A 24,055-nucleotide genomic window follows, 5' to 3' on the forward strand; every position below is an offset into this window, starting at 1 on the left:
ATCGAAAAAAAGAATATAAAGAACAGAGCTGACTTTTCATTAAGGGAACCCTCATTATGTTTACATTGCACCAGACTCATGTCTTGTCTGTAAGGGACAAGGCAGGATGACTTAAGCCAGTTCTATCACCTGTATCCTTATCGGAACATTATGACACTCATTTTGTCAGCTTCTCAGGCAAAGCTTAATGTTCTCTAACGTACAGTTGCCATTTAGATAAGGTCATATTTATTATGCAAACTGGAACAGGTTTTCGTAGGGGGAGAGGCTGCAGTGCTGATAATTATATTGAGGTAAAAGAACCCATGGCTATCTAGCTAACCCAGGATGTCTAATTATTCTGTCTTTAAGCCTCATGAGTCAAAGTTGCCTTATTTCATCATGGGAATGGAAGGGTTCACTATATGTGATTCTTCAGATTCTTGTGGTAGACAATACTGAATTTACATATGTAAATATGTATGTGTAAATATGTATATATAAATATGCATTGGCACGCACATATTCCCCAATTCCCAGCTGTTAGAGGAACAGATTCCTCTCTGAAGTTCCAGAGATAATTGTTGGCCACTGTGTAGTGTTCTGAAATGGGCAAAACACGGTATGTGCTGACTTTAGTGATTAAAGTATAGCTGATCTTTTGCATGTTAATATGCTTTGGAAAAGTGATTTATGATGAGTTAACTAGAAGAATCTGACATTCACTTCCATGTGTCATGAAGTGGTTCATGTGTTTTCATTTCTGATTTTGATTCTTTTTTTTTGGGGGGGGGGTCCTGTCATGGGGCCTGAACTCTGGGCCTGGGCGCTGTCCCTCAGCTCTTCAGCTCAAGGCTAGCACTCTACCACTTGAGCCACAGCACCACTTCCGGCTTTTTTCTTTTTTGCTTATGTGGTGCTGAGGAATTGAACCCAGGGCCTCAGGCATGCAAGGCAAGCACTCTACCACTGAGCCACCTTCCCAGCCCCATGATTTTGGTTCTTTTAGCCATGTTTCTTCTGAGCAATCTACTTTCTCTGTTGTCCATGTCTCTCACACATATTCTGTGTGTGTGAAAATGAATGGATTTTCTAGTTATAAGTAGTGATTCCTTTGTGTAAGGTGGTACTGTTATGACTAACTCATGCAGTACTGAGTTTTTGTCACTTCACTCCAGCCTTGCCATAGGGTGACTGATGAATAGTTTAACGCCCCTCCTCCTGCCCCTCCTTCCCCCCCTCCCGCCCCTGCCCAGGCCAGGAAGAGAAGAATTGAGCTGAAGCATCGGTGATGTACATGTGCTGAAACAAGAACTCAGGTCTTGGACCTCATGGTCAATTTGCTCTAAAAGCTTTCATATGAAATACTATAATTTCTCATACAAATACATTTAGGAGATCAGTGTGTGAAAGTACTATTTTGGGGAAAATAAGTTGCTGGATTTCTTTTTCAAGCACTGAAAATTCCTCTCTAGAAATGTATTCAGGAAGGCAGAGAGTGTTCTTTAATCTATTAACCTAAGGTCTTCATATCAGAAGGCTGAGATTTCCCTTGTTTAATGTATTTTGGAATTCAGTTAAACCAGCACATGTTGATATTTCCTTCCCTATGAGTCATATCTGCCTTTAACCTTTTCCCGGAAAGAAAAACAAATCTTTTTTCTTTTTGTATTTGTTTTTCTGCTTATGTGGTGCTGAGGAATTGACCAGGGCCTCATGCATGCAAGGCAAGCGCTCTACCACTGAGCCACCTTCCCAGCCCAAGAAAAAAAATCTTATACATGAATCGACTAACTATGTATTACCTTTGGTGGTTTAATTTTCCTCACCGTTGATTTGTGGGCTATTATTGAACTTTATTTTAATAACTATATTTTTGTTGCACATTCTGTTCTTTGTTTTTCTCTTGGTTAAGTGAAAAAAATTTTAAAGCAGAGGAAGATAAGGCAATTTGAGTACATACAATTTAGAAAAATCAAGTACTTCATTTAAAAATGAAAGACTAATAGATTGTCTGCTGTTCTAAGTACCTTAATGCACTCCAAGATTCATTCTTACCTCCTTTGTTTAGTTATTATAAAGTGGTTTTTGCCTTTTTGAAGTTTGTGTACTGATAAGCAATACAATAAACTCATTCATTTATTCTACAATGTGAATTGAGCTCTTACTATTGTCATACACTGTTCCTGACACTAGGAACAGAGTAGTCAATAAAGCATGATCCCTCCTGTTATTCATAGGCTAACAATAAACAGGTTACAAGTAATTATTAGAAGGAGCCAAGTGCTATAAAGAAATTGAAGGAACTGATAGAGACTTTGGGAAGGTGGGGAGAAGGGATCCTTAAAATTATAAAACATAGTTATCAGGGAGGCCCTTAATAAAAAATATCACATTTGAGTAACCTCTAAAGGAGAGAGGGAAGAATGATCTATGAAGATGAATGAGGGAAGAGTATTTTTCTTTTTTTTTGGTCCAGTCGTGGGGCCTGAACTCTGGGCCTGGGCGCTGTCCCTCAGCTCTTCAGCTCAAGGCTAGCACTCTACCACTTGAGCCACAGCGCCACTTCTGGCTTTTTCCTTTTTGCTTATGGGGTGCTGAGGAATTGAACCCAGGACCTCATGCATGCAAGGCAAGCGCTTTACCGCTTGCCACCTTCCCAGCCCCAGAGGGAAGAGCATTTTAAGCCAAGAGGAAAGACATCCAGGGTTCTAAAGAAGGAATACACCTGACATATTTCAGTAACATCACATGGATTTTGTTTTCTTCTGTGAGTAAAATGGGAGGCCACTAACGGGTTTTGAGCAGAACACTGATCAATGTTTTAATGGAATGACTGTAGTTGCTACACTGACAACAGACTGGTTGGAGGCAAGGCAGGGAACAAGAGCTAGTTAGGAGGTTATGGCCATCATTCAATCACTATGAAATGCTGATTTGGGAATGACAGTACAGGTTGTAAGCAGATTTTGAAAATATGTTTTTAGGTTTTAGGTTAAGAATTTCATGATAGATTTTGTTCAGACTGAGGCAGAGGAATCAAGAATGACTCCAAAGGGAATTGCCATGACTTAAATTAGAAATTTTGTGAATCACTTTTTCTTTTCTCTTGGTCCTGGGTCATGAACTCAGGGCCAAGTTTCTTGAGCTTTTCTGCTCTAGGCTAGAGCTCCACCACCTTGAGCCTCAGCTCCACTTCAGGCTTTTAGGGGGTAAATATCTGGAGATAAGAGTCTCATGGAAGCCGGGCGCTGGTGGCTCATGCCTGTAATCCTAGCTACTCAGGAGGCTGAGATCTGAGGATTGCGGTTCAAAGCCAGCCCGGGCAGGAGAGACCGTGAGACTCTTATCTCCAATAAACCACCAGAAAACCGGAAGTGGCACTGTAGCTCAAGTGGTAGAGCACTCGCCTTGAGCTGAAGAGCTGAGGGACAGCGCTCAGGCCCAGAGTTCAAGCCCCATGACCAACCAAAAAAAAAAAAAAAGAGTCTCATGGACTTTCCTGCCTGGGCTGGCTTGGATCATTAGATCTCAGCTGAGATCATTAGATCTGTCAATGCCAATTAGAATCTAAGCAGAGATATTAAAGACATAAATGTGTACAGGAATTTGTATTTAGGACATATGTCTGCTTTAGAAATACTTACCTGGTATTTATCAACTTAGATTCATAAAGTCATAAATGATGAGCCGGGCGCCGGTGGCTCACACCTGTAACCCTAGCTTGAGATCAGGAGCTTGAGATCTGAGGATCATGGTTCAAAGCCAGCCCAGGCAGGAAAGTCCATGAGACTCTTATCTCCAATAAACCACTAGAAAACCAGAAAGTGGCGCTGTGGCTCAAGTGGTAGAGTGCTCGCCTTGAGCTGAAGAGCACAGGGACAGTGCCCAAGCCCAGAGTTCAAGCCCCACGACCGACCAAAAAAAAAAAATCATAAATGATGAAAGCCTGTGCTAGTCTATTTTATACTGAAGGCTGGAAACCTTTGAGAAAAAGGGTAATTTAGTTCATAGGTTTAGAAGGCAGAAAGTCTTAAGATTGGCAGGCTCCATCATTGTTTCTCTTAAGAACTTCCCACCCTGGCCCCAGCTATGTAACAATGAGATAGCTGGCATCTTGGTGGGAATACAGACACGAGAGGAAGAGGTCACAAGGTGAGACAGCATGGAAGGGAAGGACCTATCTTGTTTTTCTCTAGCAACCTTCTTGTTAGGAACTAAAGGACATTGCACAAAACTACATAAAGTCCTTTCTTCACCCATCTTACCTCCGCTGTGGAGACCATGTGAAAATCTGGGGGTGCCCTCGAACTATATCCAAACTATAGTTAAGTTACAAAGCTCTGCAGAGGTCAGGGAGATGAAGAAGAGAGATCAATAAAAGTGGAAAAAGAGCAGTTAGTGGGGTGGAAGGGAAACCAGTAAAGGCGGTATTGTGATAATCAAGAGGAGTAAGTATTTCAGAGGAGGAAGAGTTCATGACTGTACCACAATCATGGCGAGGAGGAAGTGGCTTCTGGAATGAAGAATATAGAGGTGCCCTTGGTAAGATCAGTTTCTGTGAGGGGTGGAGGTGAGAACAGATGGAAAAATGATTCAAAGAGAATGCTGGTACTTGGGAGGCTGAGGTTGGGAGAATCAAGTTTCAAGGCCAGGCTGGGCAGAAAAGTTTATAAGGTCCCTTCTCAACCCAAAGCTGGACACAGTGGCAAGAATGCCTGTTATCCTAAGCCACATGGGAGGCTGAGGTCATGAGGACTGCTGTTCCAGGTCATCCTGGACAGAAAGTCCAAGACACTATTTTTCATGGAAGGAAGCTAGAAATGGTGGCACATGCTTGTTCCCACAAAACAGTGACAGGAAAGCCTAAAAATGTAGGCTGACTGCTGTCTAGTTGCATGCCCAGATGGGAGCAAAATCCTGTATTTCAAAAGTAAGTACTAGAAGTAGTGTAGTATAGAATTTTAGACATGTGTCAGCAGTAGCATGCTGAGTTCAAACCCTAGTACCACTAAACCAGAGAGAGAGAGACAGAGAGAGAGAGACAGAGACAGAGAGAGAGGGAGAGAGGGAGAAAGGGAGAAAGAGAATGCTAAAAGTAGATCCAATGAATATGTACTATTAAGCCAAGGGAAGGAGAAAAAATAGTAGCATAATTGAAGGCTGATAGACAATTGTCTGGAGAATTATAAGTGATAATGTTCCTGTACTGATGGGAAGGATCTAGAGAGAAAAGCCCTGGGAATGAGAGGATCATCAATGACAACATTGTCGACAAGAGGGGGACAATTCCAGCACGGGAAGAAACTTTTGCCTGGGAAGGCAGCTTGGTGCTGAAGGCAGAGTGGATAGACTCAGCAGGAGGTGGGTGGTAGACAGGGTGGTAAGATATGTAGAATTCTCTTCCTTTTGTGTATAACCAACATCTCTGACGTTTCACACACATTAAATAAAAAGCACAAAGATTCCCAAATGCACGGCCCAAGAAGTTTACAAAGTGAACACACCCATATAACCAGAACTGAGAACAAGAAACAGACTGTTCTTAACAACCTAGAGGATCCCTTAAGCCCCTTTCCCACCAAGACACCAAGAGTGTGTGTGAAGGCTCTCCATACTCTTCCTCACCAACACTTTTCCACTTTTTTTTTTTTTGGGTCCAGTCGTGGGGTCTGAACTCTGGGCCTGGGCGCTGTCCCTCAGCTCTTCAACTCAAGGCTAGCACTCTACCACTTGAGCCACAGCGCCACTTCTGGCTTTTTTCTTTTTGCTTATGTGGTGCTGGGGAATTGAACCCAGGGCCTCAGGCATGCAGGGCAAGCGCTCTACCACTGAGCCACCTTCCCAGCCCCTTCCTTTCATTTTTGATAGGATCTCTCTCTCTCTGTACACACATTACCTGTAGGACACTGAATGTTGTTATTAAGGTGTGGATTTTGTTGGGTTTTATTTGGGCAATTATTTATAGAAAATTTTGATCCTCTTGATGTCCTGTTTTTCTTTTACAATGTTTGATAGGGTGAATCTGTTTTTGGTTTTGAGACAAGGTCTCCATAAGTAGCTGGGACTAGCCTCAAACTTACCATGTAGCGAGTGAGCTAATTCAGGGGCTCCTCTTGGTTTTATCCTCTTAATGGTTATAGCCCTAAGGGGTAATAGCTTAGGGGTTACAGATTGTGACCAGTATCTTAAAAATTTTATTTTTGTGTATCTTACCTACTTTTCTAGGTGTTTCTGGAACGAGTTAATACCCATCCTTATTACTTTAGCATAACTAGATACAAGACTGAAAGCAGTGTCCTCATCCTGGGGAGAATGAGTAGAAGCAGAGGGAGACAAGATCAGAGAACCTAGTCCCTTAAGCTGGACAAAGGAAAAGGATCCTGTTGCCCTTGTGTTTCCAGAAGTGAAATGTACAGCCTACTTCTCTACCTGGAGGCAGAATAACTTTTACAAAGACATAACTTCACTATGTAGCCTAGGCTGACTGAAAGCTTATGGCCCTCCTGCTTTATACTCCTGAGTGCTGAGATTTTGGGTGTATAACTCTGTACCTGGAAAAACTAGGTGGTGTGTGTGTGTTATGTGTATGCATATGTATACAAGTACTGGAGTTTAAACTCAAGTTCTCACCCTTTTAGTTAGCTTTCTTGGTCACAGCTGGTATTCTACCACTTGAGACACCATACCTGCAGTCCAGAATTTTGCTGGTTAACTGGGGGTGGACTTTTCTGCCTTTGCTGGCTAGTATTCTATAAACAAAAAGACTACGTAGCATAATTACTTAAAAATTTTACAAGTTACGGGGCGGAATGAATGTTCCTGTCAACTTTCTCTCTTAGCAGAGAGAAAAACATTATACTTCATTTCTGTGTTCTGGCTTAAACAATGAATTACAGGATAAGGTTGTCTACTTGTATTAAAGACAGCTACTAAATTCTAGTCACTCAGTTAACTAACTGGTGTTTGTCTTCATTATAAGTAACTGGTGTTTGTCTTCATTATACTTTCTTAGTTTGAAAAACAGGGGAAATTTTTATCTTTTATGTATGCAAAGGGATAGAAGCAAATGATATACATTTAGTAGGATTTTTTTAAATTGCTGCCTAGTAATTGGGAAGATGTTTGGTAAGGTCATTTCAGAATGTTTGAAAGTCAATCATTTGACCTGCTCAATGTCTTCGGATCTAGTTCATGTTGCTAGGCAGGGACTGTTGCTGGGCAGGGGTTGTTGCTGGGCAGGGGTTGTTGCTGGGTAAGGGTTGTTAAGCAGGGATTATTGCTGGGTAAGGGTTGTTAAGTAGGGATTATTGCTACTGAAGCTGTCAAAAGGTTGTATAACTTTTCCTATTCAAGTTGCAGTTAGGATTTCTCACACCCTCTGTTCTATACTGTGAAAAAAAAGGGATTTCCTTAGCAACATTCCACCCAGACTTTGGGCCTTTCTTGTTGATACTATCAAGTAAAGTTACAATTAAGAAAACGAATGAGACCTCATTGAAACAAATGTATTTCTAAGTGTGTTTTTCTTTTTTTTTTGGTATAGACCACCCAGTGCATTTTCATATTTAGTGTCTTCATACTTCCTGTTTAACAGTCCACCAATTATAACTCACATGGAGTTTTTAAAATGAATTTATTAAAGAATGCTCTCAGGAAGACAACCACTTTTGATTTGTCATTAAAAAAAAGTCAAGTTTCTTCATGCTGTATAATAAAGGTAATGTAGGAGAATACAGAGTTATAAGCTTCTTTCTGCTGGTATTCTCCCATAGTATAGCACAGTGTAGTCATTTTTGCAATGCTAGAATAAATTAAAAAAGTCTCTTCTATGCTTCTCTTCAAAAAGTGATAATAACAGGAGATGGCATAAAAAAGCCTTTTTCTTCCTACTTATTCTGTAGTATTAGAACCAGTATCTAGGAAACAGAAAAGAGAAAGAGTTAATTCAAAGGGCAACTTTGAATTTTAAATTTTTTAAATTTTTTTTTCTTCTTTTGGCTGGTCATGGGGCTTGAACCCTGGGCTTGGGCGCTGTCCCTGCGCTCTTCAGCTCAAGGCCAGCGCTCTACCTCTTGAGCCACAGTGCTACTTCCGATTTTCTAGTGGTTTATTAGAGATGTGTCTCACGGACTTTCCTGCCTGGGCTGGCTTTGAACTGTGATCCTCAGATCTCAGCCTCCTGAGTAGCTAGGATTACAGGTGTGAGCCACTGGCACCTGGTTAAATTTTTTTTTTTTGTCTGTTGTGAGGCTTGAACCTGAGGCATGGGCACTGTCTTTTGCTCAAGGTTAGCGGTCTACCACTTTGAGCCACAGCTTTACTTCCAGTTTCGGAGTAGTTAATTGGAGATAAGTGTTTTCATGGGGACTTTTCGGTCTGGGCAGGCTTTGAACCACAATCCTCAGAGCTCAGGCTCCCGAGTAGCTAGGACTGCAGGAGTGAGCTACTGGTGCCCAGCCCAAATTTAAATATTTTACAAGTATCTATTAAAAAAAAAAAAAAGAAGGAATAGTGGTGAGAATTTGGGGGTGGGGAGAAGGGGAACTGGCAATGGAAATGTTCTAGAGAATGACAACAATCGGTGCGGGGAAGGTGGCTCAGTGGTAGAGGGCTTGCCTTGCATGCATGAGGCCCTGGGTTCGATTCCTCAGCACCACATAAGCAAAAAGAAAAAAGCCGGAAGTGGCACTGTGGCTCAAGTGGTAGAGCGCTAGCTTTGAGCTGAAGAGCTGAGGGACAGCGCCCAGGCCTAGAGTTCAGGCCCCATGACTGGATTAAAAAAATAAAATAAAAAAACAATAAGAGAATGACAACAATCTGCTTTTAGGCAGAGAGAAAAAGACAACACTGAGCCTTCATGTATATGCCAGAGAGAAGAGGTAAGCTGGTTCCTATCTCTTACAGAGCTCCACCTTTTCTCAGGTCCTATGTTGTCTTACTGTTGAGAAACAGATCAAAAGGAAGCTATTGTCATTCTTTTTTTTCTGCTTCTGGATTAGAAACACAATTTTAGGAAGCTAACTTTTAGATGTCAGTGGACTTATTTTATAGCAGTACTTCATTTATCTCTAAGGAATGGAGTATTTAAAAAATTACTGTAAATGCCAAACTGTATTACAATTTTGAAACAATTTCAAAATTGTTGTCTTTTTCTGCTGATACACAGCAAATGAATAAAATCTAAGTATTCCTTAAGTACTCAGTGTTTTTATTGAGGTCAGTTATTATACCTTGCTCTAAGTGAAGCTTCTCAGGGCCATGGAAACACTAAGAGCTACTTGTCATTACACAGCAGAAGCTCCTGTAAGTGAAGCATGGACTCCTTGCTCTCATTAAACCTGTGCAGAGGCCTTTACTTTTTTTGGTTCTTGTCTGTCTGAACCTGACAAACTTCTAGACTATGGCTATGCGTCCGATTTGACAGGCATGGACTAGCTATATGTGGGGCTGTTCAAATTTAAGTTAATGTACATTTGTTAATGAAATTAAAAAAGGTTTACATTTAAAAAATTTAATATAAAACACTTACTTTTACCATCACAGGCTACAATTTTTACTTTATCCACTTTAATAAGTTCTGTCACTTCTCTGAATTCAACATCATTCAATACAAAAGTCCACACATTATCGCAGAATCTGTATGTATTTAGAGAGCCCTTTAAAACAAAATATTTAGACATGCCATGAAGTCATTTTCTCTCTCATATTTTTTTCCTGAAGCAATTTAAAACTTAGCTACCAAGTATATAATTGTTAATATAGTATGTTTAAAATTAGCTTATTTAAGACTTTTCTTAATTATCTACTCAAATGACAAACAAGTGAAAGGAAAACCCAGATAAATTTGCTAGGGGAATAATTTAATAATCTTTTAGTTAGCAGAATATTTTTTCTATTATAAAAGAATATGTAAATTACCGAAAAAGACTTTATAAAAAACTGACTTTGTATTTATACTGCCCTCGTGTGGCTAAATTATGGAAGCTTATTTGACAGGTTTTTTTAAAAATAGTTTTTTGAAGCTACATATTTTATCTATTTTATGTGTTCATTCTCCAATCTTGTACAAAAGCAGAGATTTCTCAAAATTTTAAACCAATTTAACTCTATAATTTGGGTCTGATGCATCACTAAATATCACTAAAATATTCACTGTCTTACACAACTGACTTTATTCCAAAAGCTTTGTTGTTGTTGTTGTGTCAGGAATATGTACTTGAACAATTAAAGGAAACATTTTATAGAGTAGGCTAAAAGTGCAAACATAAGTACCAACAGCATATAATCACAAGCCGAGATCTATACACATATACTCACATAGGAAATTTAGTATGAGGCAAGATATTTAAATACCTATAATCCTTAATTCAAGAGAAGCATCAAATACCTGAGAAAAAAATGCTTCCTGCACAGTATTCTTGAAATAGTGAGTGACCTAAATGTGTTATCAAGTGAGAATGGTGGCTAGGAATGAATCAGTTAATGAACATAATAATTATGAGCAATAAATGAGCAAGTGAACAGTATAAAGGTGTATGAAAGAGTATGTGACTTCTACAGTGGGGGCACAGCAGGCACACTTAAGAACCCAGAGGACACCAGGCAAAGAAGTTCCTCTCATAAAGTTTGAGTTTTGAAGAACAAGTTGTCAAAGGAGAAGTGGGACAGTAGGAAAACATGGAATGGAATAGGAGATCCCAGAAAACAGTGTTTAAAATTGTTTAACAAAACAGGTTAGATAATAGCATAAATCGAATCTTTTTAGAAGAATTTGGTGAACTATAATACTTAACATGAAATAAAATGACTTTTACTGACTATAATTTTTAGTTATTATATCAAAAGGGCTGAAGAGTAATGATAATGAAAATTACATTTCAAGTATCACTATCACACAATACTGTGAAATTTGTGAAATTTATGTAATCACTTAATCTCAATAAAAATTAAAAAACTTTTGGTGTGTAGGATATTTGTCTTTGACTAAACACTAATTTTTACAGTTAAAGTAACATCTTAAAATGTATACAATAGAAACATCAGAACACGGGAAGGAAATTGTGTCATTAGAAGGGCTATCATTTTTTTTTTCTTTTTTTGTTGGTCCCTGGGTCTTGAGCTCACTGCATGCATGGGCCCTGTCCCAGAGCTCTTTTGCTCAAGTCTAACACACTACCACTTTGAGCCATAGCTCCACTTCTGGTTTTCTGGTGGTTAATTGAAAATAAGAGTCTTATGGTCTTATCTGCCCTGGCTGGCTTTGAACTGAAACCCTCAGATCTCAGCCTCCTGAGTAAAGTTAGGATTACAGGGGTGAGCCACCACCACCAGGCTAGAGGGCTATTCTTCTTCTTCTTTTTTGGGTCCAGTCGTGGGGCCTGAACTCTGGGCCTGGGCGCTGTCCCTCAGCTCTCCAGCTCAAGGCTAGCGCTCTACCACTTGAGCCACAGCGCCACTTCCGGCTTTTTTCTTTTTTGCTTATGTGGTGCTGAGGAATCGAAACCAGGGCCTCAGGCATGCAAGGCAAGCACTCTACCACTGAGCCACCTTCCCAGCCCCAGGGCTATTCTTCTTAACCATTGTAGTAATGCTTAACTACTATTGGAAGTTCAGAATTATGGAGTAGCTATTACCTGTATCTGTGGGCAGACATTCTTTTAATAGGATACTATAGGAAATGAAGCATTTTATCTTTAAAAGCTCAGTCAAGAATACAATGTGAAAAAATACAATGTGAAATTTTCCCCTAAAACTCAAAGCAGCTTAAATATACCTTAACACTGACAGTGTGGATTTTACATACATTTCAGATGGGCGTATATATCAGCAATACAACTTAAAACATTATTTTTATTAGGTACTACTAGCTGCTTAACCGTTAACTCAAAAATGTATAGTGACTGTAAAAAAAAATTAATGTAAGCCGGGCGCTGGTGGCTTATGCCTGTAATCCTAGCTACTTAGGAGGCTAAGATCTGAGGATTACAGTTCAAAGACAGTCAAGGGCAGGAAAGTCTGTAAGACTCTTATCTCCAATAAACTACTCAAAAAAAGTACCCAGGCTCTGAGTTCAAGCCCTAGGACTAGGAAAAAAAAATCAATTTAAGATCTTGGAGACTTATACTTTTAAACTTTTTTTACTAATACATTCAGCATAGGCCGGGCTCATGCTTGTAATCCTAGCTACTCAGGAGGCTGAGATCTGAGGATCACAGTTCAAAGCCAGCCTGGGCAGGACGTGAGACTCTTATCTCTAATAAACCACCAGAAAATTGGAAGTGGCACTGTGGCTCAAGTGGTAGGATGCCAGCCTTGAGCTGAAGAGCTCAGGGACACCACCCAGGCCCAGAGTTCAAGCCCCATGACTGACAAACAAACAAAAAACCCATGTCAACATATAAATATTTAAAGCCTCAGTTCTCATACTGAAGTTATTTTTCCTATAGTATCCTACTAAGTAGTCTCATAAAATGATTTAAAACAAGCTTAACATGCTGTATAATATTATTCTATTCTTTTTTTTTTTGTCGGTTGTGGGGCTTGAACTCTAGGCTTGGGCACTGTCCCTGCACTCTTCAGCTCAAGGCAAGTGCTCTACCACTTGAGCCACAGTGCCACTTCCAGTTTTCTGAGTGGTTTATTGAGCTAAGAGTCTCATGGACTTTCCTGATTGGGCTGCCTTTGAACCATGATCCTCAGATCTCAGTCTCCTGAGCAGCTAGGATTACAGGCGAGAGCCACTGGTGCCCAGAGCCACTGGTGCCCGGCATATTCTATTCTTTTAACGAGTACCTAATCTTATTTCAAGGCCATCAAAAATTATTATAAATACATATACTTAAATCTGATCTAGCAATGTAGCTTTGAAAATAGATATTATCAACAAATTATCTCTTTTCTCTTTACCATATGCTACATCAATCTAAACAGAATGCTATCTGCAAATATTCTGGACTGAAAATTGATCAAATCTGCTTTAATACTGTGAAACAGGATGATAAAAACCTAAACTAGAGCAGCAGCAATGAAAAGTAAATAGGCAATCAAATGTTTCTTAAGAAACCTTTTTTTTGGGGGGGGGGGGGGGCTGGGAAGGTGGCTCAGTGGTAGAGCGCTTGCCTTGCATGTCTGAGGCCCTGGGTTCGATTCCTCAGCACCACATAAGCAAAAAGAAAAAAGCCAGAAGTGGCGCTGTGGCTCAAGTGGTAGAGCGCTAGCCTTGAGCTGAAGAGCTGAGGGACAGCGCCCAGGCCCAGAGTTCAGACCCCACGACTTTTTTTTTTTTTTAAAAGACAAAGTCTCATTATTTAGCCTCAAACTCGTGATTCTCTCACTTGGCTTCTAAAGTGTAGGCATTACAGGTATATGCTACTACTTTTCTGTTGTGTTTTTCATTATCAACAAATACAACCTTCCTTTCCAAAGCACTGAGGCTGTCTTTAAGATAACCTTTATACTAAACTCTACTCATACCCGGATCTTTATCTATCTTAACCTTCTAATTGTTAATAAGTATAATTAGATAAATGTAATAAATAAGATAAATGTAATAACTAACCAAATATCATGATATACAATGTTATTTGACTCCAACATTATAATGTGGTAAAATGATTTGTTTCAGTACATTCAGCAAAGGTCAATACAAGATAACCACCAAACTGAGACAGTTTTGTTCAGCTTCAGATGAGTCTTCAATATCTAAATAATTCAAATAAGACTCAGTTACCAGAACAGATAATTATCTATCAGTAAGAGTTTCTAAGCCAGGTTATTTAAGAGCAGATTGTAAGTAATATGAACTTTCTGAATTTAACCCTGTTAAATATTTCTTTGAATGAGTGAAGGCCAAGGTTTGAAAAATATAACTGAACCGTAGGGATTACATTGTCACCATTACTCTTACAGTTAATGCTTTCAGGTGTTAGAAATCTCAATTCTTCAGGGAAGGTGAAACAGTGGAATAAAAACCTAGAAGCAATTCTATTTCTCACATTAAGTGGATGAATGCGAAGTGGATGAATGTCTTTAAAGTATAATTAATTATTAACTAATGATTAAATTATTAAATTATAATTAAATTATTACAAGACAGACTCCAAAAGTTAGCCATCACGTCCTCATGATTAATAAATATGTACAGATCTCTAAATACTGTTGCAAAAACCACTGGTTCAGACTTCTAGATTGAGGAAAATATCCTTACCCTGAAATTGACTCTGTTCCTGACCCTCTGAGCCAATGCTGAATTTATAGCCTTATCAAACTGAAGTAGAACTTGAAGTGCAAGTTGGGGGGTGATCTGTTGAGACTGAGAAAAGTAAAGGTCACAAATCCTCTTAAGGAAGAATATTACAAACAAACTCAAAAACACATGTACAATTTAACTTCTAAGCTAAGATTTGTGATTCTCTTTTGCCATAACTGATAATGAAGAGGCAAAGCCTGAAAATACCTTTTGCATAGCTTTGTCTGTCTTTCTCTAGTGTTTGGAAAAAGGTGTTCAATAGCTGAGGGACCAAGTTGCTTCTAAATAAAAAATACTGAGAACTATATGTAAAAACCAAAGCAATGACTAACTCTTACTGAAGTCGATATAATATCAAATAAAACGCAAATATTTAAGGTGTGCTTAATTGGGTGGCTCAAATAAAATATTAATTGTCCTAAAATTGAAATATAAATTCTACCTTTTATTTCAAAATATTAAGCTTATTGAAATTAAATAAAATTTTTTTTGGTCAGTTGTGGAGCTTGAACTCAGAACAGGCACTGTCCCTGAGCTCTATTCCACAAGGCTAGTGCTCTACCATTTAAGAGCCATAGTTGCACTTCCAATTTTTTTTTTTTTTGCCAGTCATGGGGCCTGAACTCTGGGCCTGGGCGCTGTCCCTCAGCTCTTCAGCTCAAGGCTAGTGCTCTACCACTGGGGCCACAGCGCCACTTCCGGCTTTTTCTGTTTATGTGGTGCTAAGGAATCGAACCCAGGGCCTCATGCTTGCAAGGCATGCACTCTACCGCTGAGCTACCTTCCCAGCCTCAGCACTTCCAATTTTTGAGTGGTAATTGGAGATAAGAATCTCACAGGGACTTTTCTGCTTGGGCTGGATTTGAACTGTGATCCTCAGATCTCAGCCTCCTGGGTAGCTAAGACTACAGATATGAGCCACCGATGCCTGGCAAAATTAGGTATTTTTTTTATGAATTATAATTCTATTATTATTTACATATGCAAGGCTATTATAGAGTATGCCTTCTAAATATAAAAAGGGGATATTAATTTTAAAATTTTAGTGAAATTTTGAAGATTTCCAATAGCCATTTTGTTTTGTTTTGTTTTACTGTCATGACATTGACAGTGTGAGCCACAGGAATATGAAGTGATTCCTCAGTGATAATGACTTCCTGGTCCCATGGTGTAAGTTTACCTCATATAGGTTTGCCTGAGATAAGGGATGTGACAAAAATGTTGTATGCCTATCCATATGGCAATTTCGGTCCTTACCTGTATGAGCTCATCTAGGCTCTCTTGAAGACTGTTTCCCAGCGTGGTATTTCTGTATAACTGATATGCCATGGCTTAGGAGGAAAAAACTGTTTTCTTCAGGTTTGCATTGATGTCCTAAAAATAAAAAAAATATAAGACTGTTAGAAAAGTTCATACTGTAACGTTATGATTTGTGCTTGTAGTATAGTCTGCTTCATATATTTTAATACAGAATGATCAGAACTGTTGATTACAAATAATATAATTTATATATAATTATATTATACTGTAATCCTAACTACTCAGGAGGTTGAGATCTGAGGATCACAGTTTAAAGCTAACACAGGCAGGAAAGTCCATGAGACCCTTATCTAATTAACCACCAAAAGCCCAGAAGTGGTGCTGTGGCTCAAAGTGGTAGAATGCTAGCCTTGAGCAAAAAGAGCTTAGGGAAAGTACCCAGGCCCTGAGTTCAAGCCCCATAACCAACAAATAAATAATATATTTATAACAATTTTAGGATTTCAAGGGACAGTTAAAAATTACTTTTCCAGTTTTTCTGGGATTTTGATGTAGGCATTTTATATCATTTTAAATACAATATATATATTATTCATTAAAGTGTGTATTTTTCCATTTCTTTCAAAAGTCTGCCTCTCAGTCTAGAATTTTCCATTAGCCATCCTTTCTAGTTGCTACCAACTCCCTGATCCATTCTTCAGCTCACATTTGTATGGCTGTCCTCTTATTTTTCTGTTCTCTTAAAATTCAGTGTTTATAGAGTGCCTGCTGAGAGGATGGCACTTTGATAACATGCAGGAGAGAAGAATGAATGAAGATAAACTCCTGATTCTGAAATGCTAATAGCTATCAATTGATAGCTATCAGCTATCACAGTTTATCAGCCAGTGTTTGAGAAAACAGACCCTTTCTGCCATCTCCACATGCTTCTCTGGATTGTGAGGTCCTTCATTTTCCTTTTACCTTGATGGATATTACAACATTTCTCATTTTCTCAGCTCCTCACCTTCAATTACTGAATCACCCCAAGGCTTTTTAGGTCTTCTACATGCTTTTTTCCCCTTGGTTACTTTATCCTAAGCGTATGGCCCTAAATATCATTTATCTGCTGAAGACTCCCACACCAGTGTTTCCTGACTCTCTTGTAAAACTGCTTATTCCACACTGAATAAAAACATTAAGTAGGTAGTTTAAATTAAATCCACCCCAATCCAAATTCTTGATACAACCCTTCCAAACCTGCTATCAGTTTTGCCCATCTGTGCAAACAGTAAGCCTAGTCTAGTAACATAACTTAAAAACCAGAGAGAGTATTTTTCCCCCTTTTTCTCTTAGCCAGTATCCAGACTGGATCAATTCTCTCAGCTCTTCCTTCCAATTCAGCTATAATCTGACAGCATCTATCATCTTTAATGCTACCATTCTAAAGTCACCATCACTTGCTGTAGCAACTAATGGGATAGAGCTCAGTAAGTAGTTTCTTTGTATACTGCCTATGCCACTTTCTTCCTCACCCCCATCATAGCCACACTGGGACTTCAAAACGTAAGGCAAATGACATCACTGATCTGTTCAAAACCAACTTAACAGTAGCCTATCTCAGAGTAAAGGATGCTTCTTCCAGTAGTTTGTAAGGCCTCCATGATTTGCTTAGCATGGCTCTGGGCACTTCACTGTGGCTCTGCGACCCTCCTGTTTTTATCTTCTACTCAGGCTCATGCCCTCTGCTACTCTCACATTGATCCACTGCTGTTCTTTGACATGGCAAGCCTGCTGTTTTAAGGCTTTTGCACTGACTTTTCTTTTTTTGTTGTGAATCTTCTCAGAGTCACAGCACTTAATTCATATCTCTACTCAGTGACCTCAACAGAAAGGCTAAGCTCAACCTGTAAAAAGGAATTTGCTCTTTCCTTCTTGCATTGCATTATACCAATAACTGAGGTTGACATATATATTATATAACATAATAGATAATTGTAATTATACATAATTTATAATGTTATAGATAACATATATATCATATATATATTTTTGTCTTCATAAATAGATGAATCACAAAGTAGTGGCTTTCATTCAGTTGTATATATATTTTTTATTGTGAAAATACTGTACTCAGTTGTATATTATCCCACACAGAACAAAGTATCAAAAAATATTTATATGTTGTAAAACTGATGAAAATATAAGAAGCATTTGAGTAGTACACAAAGTCTGCTTTACTGAGGAAACTAAAACAATGAAAACTTCAGATTCTCTCAACCACCTCTATCTACCATTATACTCTTCCTTCTTGTCTGGGCTGTCACGATAGTTGAATTACATGTGTTTTTATGCCTTTCTGCTTTTCTGTCAGGTCTATCCCTCTAGTACACTGAGGATACTGTTTTTAACAATTCAGCTACTCTTTCTCCTCTTCACCACCAAAAATTTCCCTCTCCGTGTCATTCCTATCACCAAACAAGCCAAATTCCATTTTGGGGAAAAAAACAAAAGCAACATACTTCCCCTGCCACCATACTCTACTTTTCGGTTCTTCCCAGCAGTAAAAAAAACTTCTTGGAGTCAACCAATGTTTCTCATTCTCTTAATCTCATAAACTTTGTAGGCTTTTTGCTAAGCACTTCCATTAGCCCTTACCATTTAAACAGATGGGAAAAGGTCATCAATTGCATTGCTAAACCTGATCCTCACCAAACTACAGCATTTGACTCAGCTGATTACTCCTCCTCCTTTGTTAATCTTTCTTTGGCTTCCAGGACTCGTTACTTTTGGGATTGTGCTCTTAAGTCATGGTTTCATCTTTCTTGTTTGTTGGCTGATTCTCTTCTTCCAGAATTCTTAAAGTCACAGAATACAGTCTTCCAGGATTGGCCACTTTCTATCCAAACCCATTCCTTAGAGATAACATTTAGGGGCTGAGAAGGTGGCTCAGTGGTAGAGCGCTTACCTTGCATGCTTGAGGCCCTGGGTTCGATTCCTCAGCACCACATAAGCAGAAAAAAAAAAAAAGCCTGAAGTGGTGCTATGGCTCAAGTGATAGCGTGCTAGCCTTGAGCTGAAGAGCTGAGGGACAGCGCCCAGGCCCAGAGTTCAGGCCCCACGACTGGACCCCCCCCCCCCCCCACAAAAAAAAAAGAGATAACATTTATTCTTATAACCTTAAATACCATTGATGATGATTCTTAAGTTCACATACACACTTAAACTTCTCATTTGTGCACCTGCCTTCTTATTCCCATCGCAGTTGACATTAAGTCCATACTTCAAGGGTTGGTCAAAACCTTCGCTGTCATCCTTCACCTCCACTTCTTAGCAAATCCTATAAGCTCTACTTTCAAAAGGCATTCAGACTGCAACCAGTTCTCACTACGTCTGTTATAATCACCCTGATGTGAGCCACTATCAATCATTTGCATTGTGGTGATAGCCTCCTTCTCTTTCTGAATCTCATGGCCAGGGTGATCTTTTAGAAGTAGCAGTTAGAACTTGTCTCTTCCCTTTCCAGCCTCCCACAACTTCCAGCAGTCCTTTCAAGGATCTAGCTACCTCTTATCTCTCTTTCCTTATCTCATTCACCCCCCTCTGCTAATCCTTTTCCAGGTTCAGTGATTGTTTGCAGTTTTCCTCAGCACCACAGCTGTGTTCTGGCCTGAGAGCTTTGTGATGGGATCATCTTTCTGTCTGGAATGTTCTTCTCCAGGTATTTTACTTGGCCAACACTCTTAAAATTCTTTTGTCTTTGCACAAATAGCTCCTACTCAATAAGGCCTAAACTGACCACTAGATTTAAAATAAAATAAAATTTTCACATCTCCTCTGGAACTTTCCTGTATATCCTTTTTTTCTTCTTGTCTTTCCCATGGCATCGATCACCTTTCGACACATTACGTTATGGACTTCTTTCAAGTCACGTATCTATGTATAATATATATATGTGTATGTGTGTGTAATTTTGCATCCCTAAATAGCATATAATCCCATGAGGGCAGTGTTTTTGCCCTTAAAGCACACTGAGCATCACGGCAATACCTGACACACAACGGTAGTGAAAGAAAATACTTGCTGAATAAAGTACGCATCAAGTAAGTATGGCAAGTGTGGAGGAGAAGGTCTAAGGCGGACAGAGAAATATCCACACACGCCTTCCTTTGACCTGTAGGAATCAGAGTGGGTTTAATGATCACTCTGGGCTTGTTTAAAAATTCCCTGCGAAAGCCGGGCGCTGGTGGCTCACGCCTGTAATCCTAGCTACTCAGGAGGCTGAGATCTGAGGATTGCGGTTCAAAGCCAGCCCGGGCAGGAAAGACCGTGAGACTCCTATCTCCAATAAACCACCAGAAAACCGGAAGTGGCGCTGTAGGTAGAGCGCTCGCCTTGAGCTGAAGAGCTGAGGGACAGCGCCCAGGCCCAGAGTTCAAGCCCCACGACCGACAAAAAAAAAAAAAAAAATTCCCTGCGAGAGCGCAAATCTCGGATGGGGTGCAAGCCACCACGGTTCAGCAAGGCTGCACCCCCCCCCCCCAGCCCCCACTCCCCTGCCCCCCCCAGCCCCCACCCCCCCCTGCCCCCGGCGGCGCCCGCCCGCCCGCGGCCGGCCCCGTCCCTCGGAAGTTTAGGCTCCATTCTTTCCTCGGTGGAAGTTGGCCGGAGCCAAGTTGGAAGCAAGTTTGCGAACGCCGAGCGACGCGGCGCGGGGATGGGGGCGCCCAGGACGTCTCCCCACGGTGGGAGAGACCTGCCGGGCGCTGGGCCTCGGCTCTCCCCAGGGCCGGCCGGAGCCGCGGCCCCCGCCCCTGCCGGGCTGCTTCCCCGGCCTCCCCCCCCCCCCCGGGGCTCCCTCTCCCGCCCCTCCGTCTCCAGCCCGCCCGGCGGGCGGTGAGGGCCGACTCCAGCCCCGGGCCCTCCCGGCGCCTCAGAGCCCACTCAGCCGGCCTCCCCGCCACACTCACCACTCCCTGAGGGGAAAGGCGTTTCCCGCCGCAGATAGCTTAGGAATGGCGGGGCCAGGAGCCGGGCGGAGGCGCCCCCTCTGCCGACCCCCCGGAGTCTCCGGCCGTCCGAAGCCGCGGAGCTGGAACGACGACCCGGAAGCGCTCGCGGTACCTGGAAGTGACACCAGGGCGGGGCGGAGGCTCCGCCCATTCGTGCTCCGCGCGTCGGTCTGCCGGAGGGGGCGGGGCCTCGGAGAGGAAGGCGCTGGTTCGCTGGAGTAAGTCCAATCACTCGTGAGAGATGGGTCATTTCTAGTGGTCGCTGCTCCACCGTAGGTAAGCAACGCCGGGGGCTCAGAGGATGTTGTATGCCCGGGTTTTCCTCAGCGTGCTATTACAGAAAGTGCAATGCAGTTTTAAAAGCTTCAGATATGTGCACAGCAGCCTCGGGGCAAACTCAATAGTGACTTAGGCTAAATGTATAAACAAGTATTCCTACCAATGAAACCTTCCTAGCAGGTCTACAGACTAGATAGGTTCTTATTTACGCCATGTTTCCTATTTTCAGTCTTTATTATGGGGCTTGAACTCTGGGCCTGGGCGCTGTCCCTCAGCTCCTCAGCTCAAGGCTAGTGCTCTACCACTTGAGCCACAGCACCACTTTCGGTTTTCTGGTGAAGAGTCTGTCTTTCCTGCTGGGGCTGGCTTTTGAACCGCGATCCTCGGATCTCAGCCTCCTGAGTAGCTAGGACTACAGGCAGAGCCACTGCAGCCTGTCTCAGTCTTTTAATTCTACCCTTGTGTTCCTTACAAATGAGAACAATTCTAAGTGATGAAATACATAGTCGGGTTAGCAGGCCGAATTTTTCACCCTGTCAGAACAAGAAGCACCCAGGTAAGCAAAAGAAAAAGTCTGGCCTAGCTACTGGTCACTCACGCCTGTAATCCTACATATATATGTAATACATAAAATAAGGTAAAAATAAGCCAATTAACCACTCAAAAACCGGAAGTGGAACTGTGGCTTATAGTGATAGAATGCTAGCTTTGAGCAAAAGAGGTCAGGGACAGTGTCCAGGTCCTGAGTTCAAGCCCCACCACCACCATCACCACCAAAAAGTAAGTCTGAAACTATATGAAAGGCTTAGTAGATAATTCGGTAAAAATCTGGTAGTGTAATTTTTAAAAAGTTAATAAACAAGGCACAACAAGCTTTCCAATTAATTTATTGATTCATTAATGTTGCAAAAATAAGATGTGCAACAAATCAGGATACAAGTCATTGTATTCCTGATAAGTCAGGAAAAGAAAATATTACATCTCTAGTAAATCATGACCAACCCAAGTATTTCTTACAGAGACCAAATGACCCATTTTGTACACATATAGCAGGACTGAATGTCTCACTGTGAAAGGACAGTACTATCATCTCACTAAAAGGTCACAGTACTTTTGTCCTGATAACAGCATGTGAACTTGTAATGAAAACATTTTTGAAATATATATATGTGTGTATATATATATATATATATATATATGAATGAAAGTGCATCAGTGTCTGAAGAAATTCTCAGTTGTGTTCTATGTGAAGAGTTCCAAGGGCTATGCAAGTCAATGGCCCTGAACACCACCAAATATTAGCTAGGCTTATGTAAATAAACCACTGTTAAGCAGTTGTTAATGTTCAGAAAGGCTGTATACAAAAAGTGCAGTGCAGTAGCCGATATTATTCAAGTTCTCCTTTTTACAAACGGGATATGAAAATGCAAAAAAAACTTTAAATGCAAATGTTCTGCCCTTTTTTTGGATGTCTGTGTGATGGAATCAGATGGCTATCTGAAGCAAACAGATTCCTATCATTCTCTACTAAGTTGAATGTACTAGTTTTTCATTTGATGCACCATTTGTTACGAGTGTATTTGAATTTTCCACAGCATTTTAAAAGTTCTCAAACAACGGGGCTGGGAAGGTGGCTCAGTGGTAGAGCACTTGCCTTGCATGCATGAGGCCCTGGGTTCGGTTCCTCAGCACCACATAAGCAAAAAGAAAAAAGCTGGAAGTGGTGCTGTGGCTCAAGTGGTACAGCGCTAGCCTTGAGCTGAAGAGCTGAGGGACAGCGCCCAGGCCCAGAGTTCAGGCCCCACGACCGGACCCCCCTCCAAAAAAAATAAAGTTCTCAAACAAAAGAAATTATATCTATTTTATATACTTGCAACAAGTTATTAAAATAAATTTATCACTGCCTAATTTTAAAACTACACTGCAGTTACCATTCAGAACTTTAAAGGAAAGTTACCTTACTGGGCCTGACTGGTGTTATGACAATGAGAATCATTAGAAGGGAAAGGGACAGAAGAGCTCCTCCCAGTCAATTCTTTTGAACTAGCTTAGAACACTGCCTTCATATTGCCAAGTTCCCTATTTGGCCTTGCCAACTAACTTCTTAACTCTCCTAGCAACTCAAACTTCACGATACCCATTCTCTAAATACAAAAACATGCCAAACTTGTAAGTATACTAATCCTATTCTCCATCCGAGATTTCCTTGTGATTCATTTCTCAAATATCCTTAAGGATGGGAAAAAGAATCACAAAAACAAAACAGAATAATGTAGCTGTCTGGACTGTAATCTGATCATTAGTAATCTACTTTATACCACCAGAATGAGGCTGAAACTAGTCACCTGACCAACCCTGTCAAGAAACTTGCCTGTTCTAGTCTCAATGCTCACTCATTAACTGAAGAACACCAACAAGGCACTTCTGCATTAAATCATTTCCCACATTCCCTGAGCACCCATACAAATAGCCAAATACTAATGCTTATGTAGTCATCTGAGAGGAGTCTATCAAGAAGCAACCCTTTACTTCTTAAAATGCCGGAACTGTGGGCAAATGAAGAAATAAGAACTACAGGTATTTACTTATCTAGCAGCAGACATCAATATTCAGACAAGTAGTGATGTCCATTATGAAAACCTATACAATATTCCTCAACAGTGAAAAAGGAAATTAAATCATAAGCTTCAACTTGGGCACTGTAATTGCGAACCCAAACTGTTCAAACTCGCTTGTGAAAAATAGGTGAAGGAAAACAAGAACTCTTACATGGGTTGTAAGCCTTTTTTAGCTTCAATCCAGTCTCCTATACTGTATGTAGCCTTCAGCTTTTCCTGCTGGATATAAAGAAATGGCACCACCTGCTGCCCTCACATGTACTTTTTCCCTTAAGAGTTACATTTATGACATCTAAGACTTTATCCCTTCATAGAAGTTTTGTTTTTCTTTTTTTCAGCTATGCAACTACAATTACTTAGAAACTATTTCTCACTGGGGCTGGGAAGGTGGCTCAGTGGTAGAGCGCTTGCCTTGCATGCCTGAGGCCCTGGGTTTGATTCCTCAGCACCACATAAGCAAAAAGAAAAAAGCCGGAAGTGGCGCTGTGGCTCAAGTGGTAGAGCACTAGCCTTGAGCTGAAGACTGAGGGACAGTGCCTAGGCCCAGAGTTCAGGCCCCACGACCGGACCCCCCCCCCCCCCAAAAAAAAACCCAAAAAACAAAACTATTTCTCACATCCTCCTCATGCTCTTGAGTTAAAGACTATTCAGCTTTAGTGTGGGGTCAATATACTGTC

At 40.8% G+C, this 24,055-nt stretch overlaps 1 protein-coding gene across 1 annotated transcript; it reads right to left on the reverse strand.

Moving 5' to 3' along the window:
• Positions 1–7,598: 7,598 nt before the first annotated feature.
• Positions 7,599–20,584, reverse strand: Gtf2a2 (general transcription factor IIA subunit 2). The gene is made up of 5 exons (XM_042688011.1): positions 20,440–20,584; positions 15,488–15,604; positions 14,189–14,293; positions 9,512–9,638; positions 7,599–7,898 (listed from the first exon to the last, which is right to left on the reverse strand). Exons 2-5 carry the CDS (start codon positions 15,557–15,559, stop codon positions 7,873–7,875), a joined length of 330 nt encoding a protein of 109 aa, XP_042543945.1. The 5' UTR covers positions 15,560–15,604; positions 20,440–20,584; the 3' UTR covers positions 7,599–7,872.
• Positions 20,585–24,055: the final 3,471 nt, after the last annotated feature.

This window comes from Dipodomys spectabilis, unplaced genomic scaffold, assembly GCF_019054845.1.
Source record: "Dipodomys spectabilis isolate Male_0828 unplaced genomic scaffold, ASM1905484v1 ptg000108l, whole genome shotgun sequence".
Lineage (NCBI taxonomy): Eukaryota > Metazoa > Chordata > Mammalia > Rodentia > Heteromyidae > Dipodomys > Dipodomys spectabilis.

What these genes read in the sequence shown, in the direction of transcription:
- Gtf2a2 (XM_042688011.1), bottom strand. Translation starts at nt 15,559, where the DNA reads ATGGCATATCAGTTATACAGAAATACCACGCTGGGAAACAGTCTTCAA. An exon ending in GCCTAGATGAGCTCATACAG is followed by an intron (nt 14,294 to 15,487) that starts GTAAGGACCGAA and finishes TACTTTTCTCAG; the next exon opens with TCTCAACAGATCACCCCCCA. An exon ending in GGAACAGAGTCAATTTCAGG is followed by an intron (nt 9,639 to 14,188) that starts GTAAGGATATTT and finishes TTTGTTTTAAAG; the next exon opens with GGCTCTCTAAATACATACAG.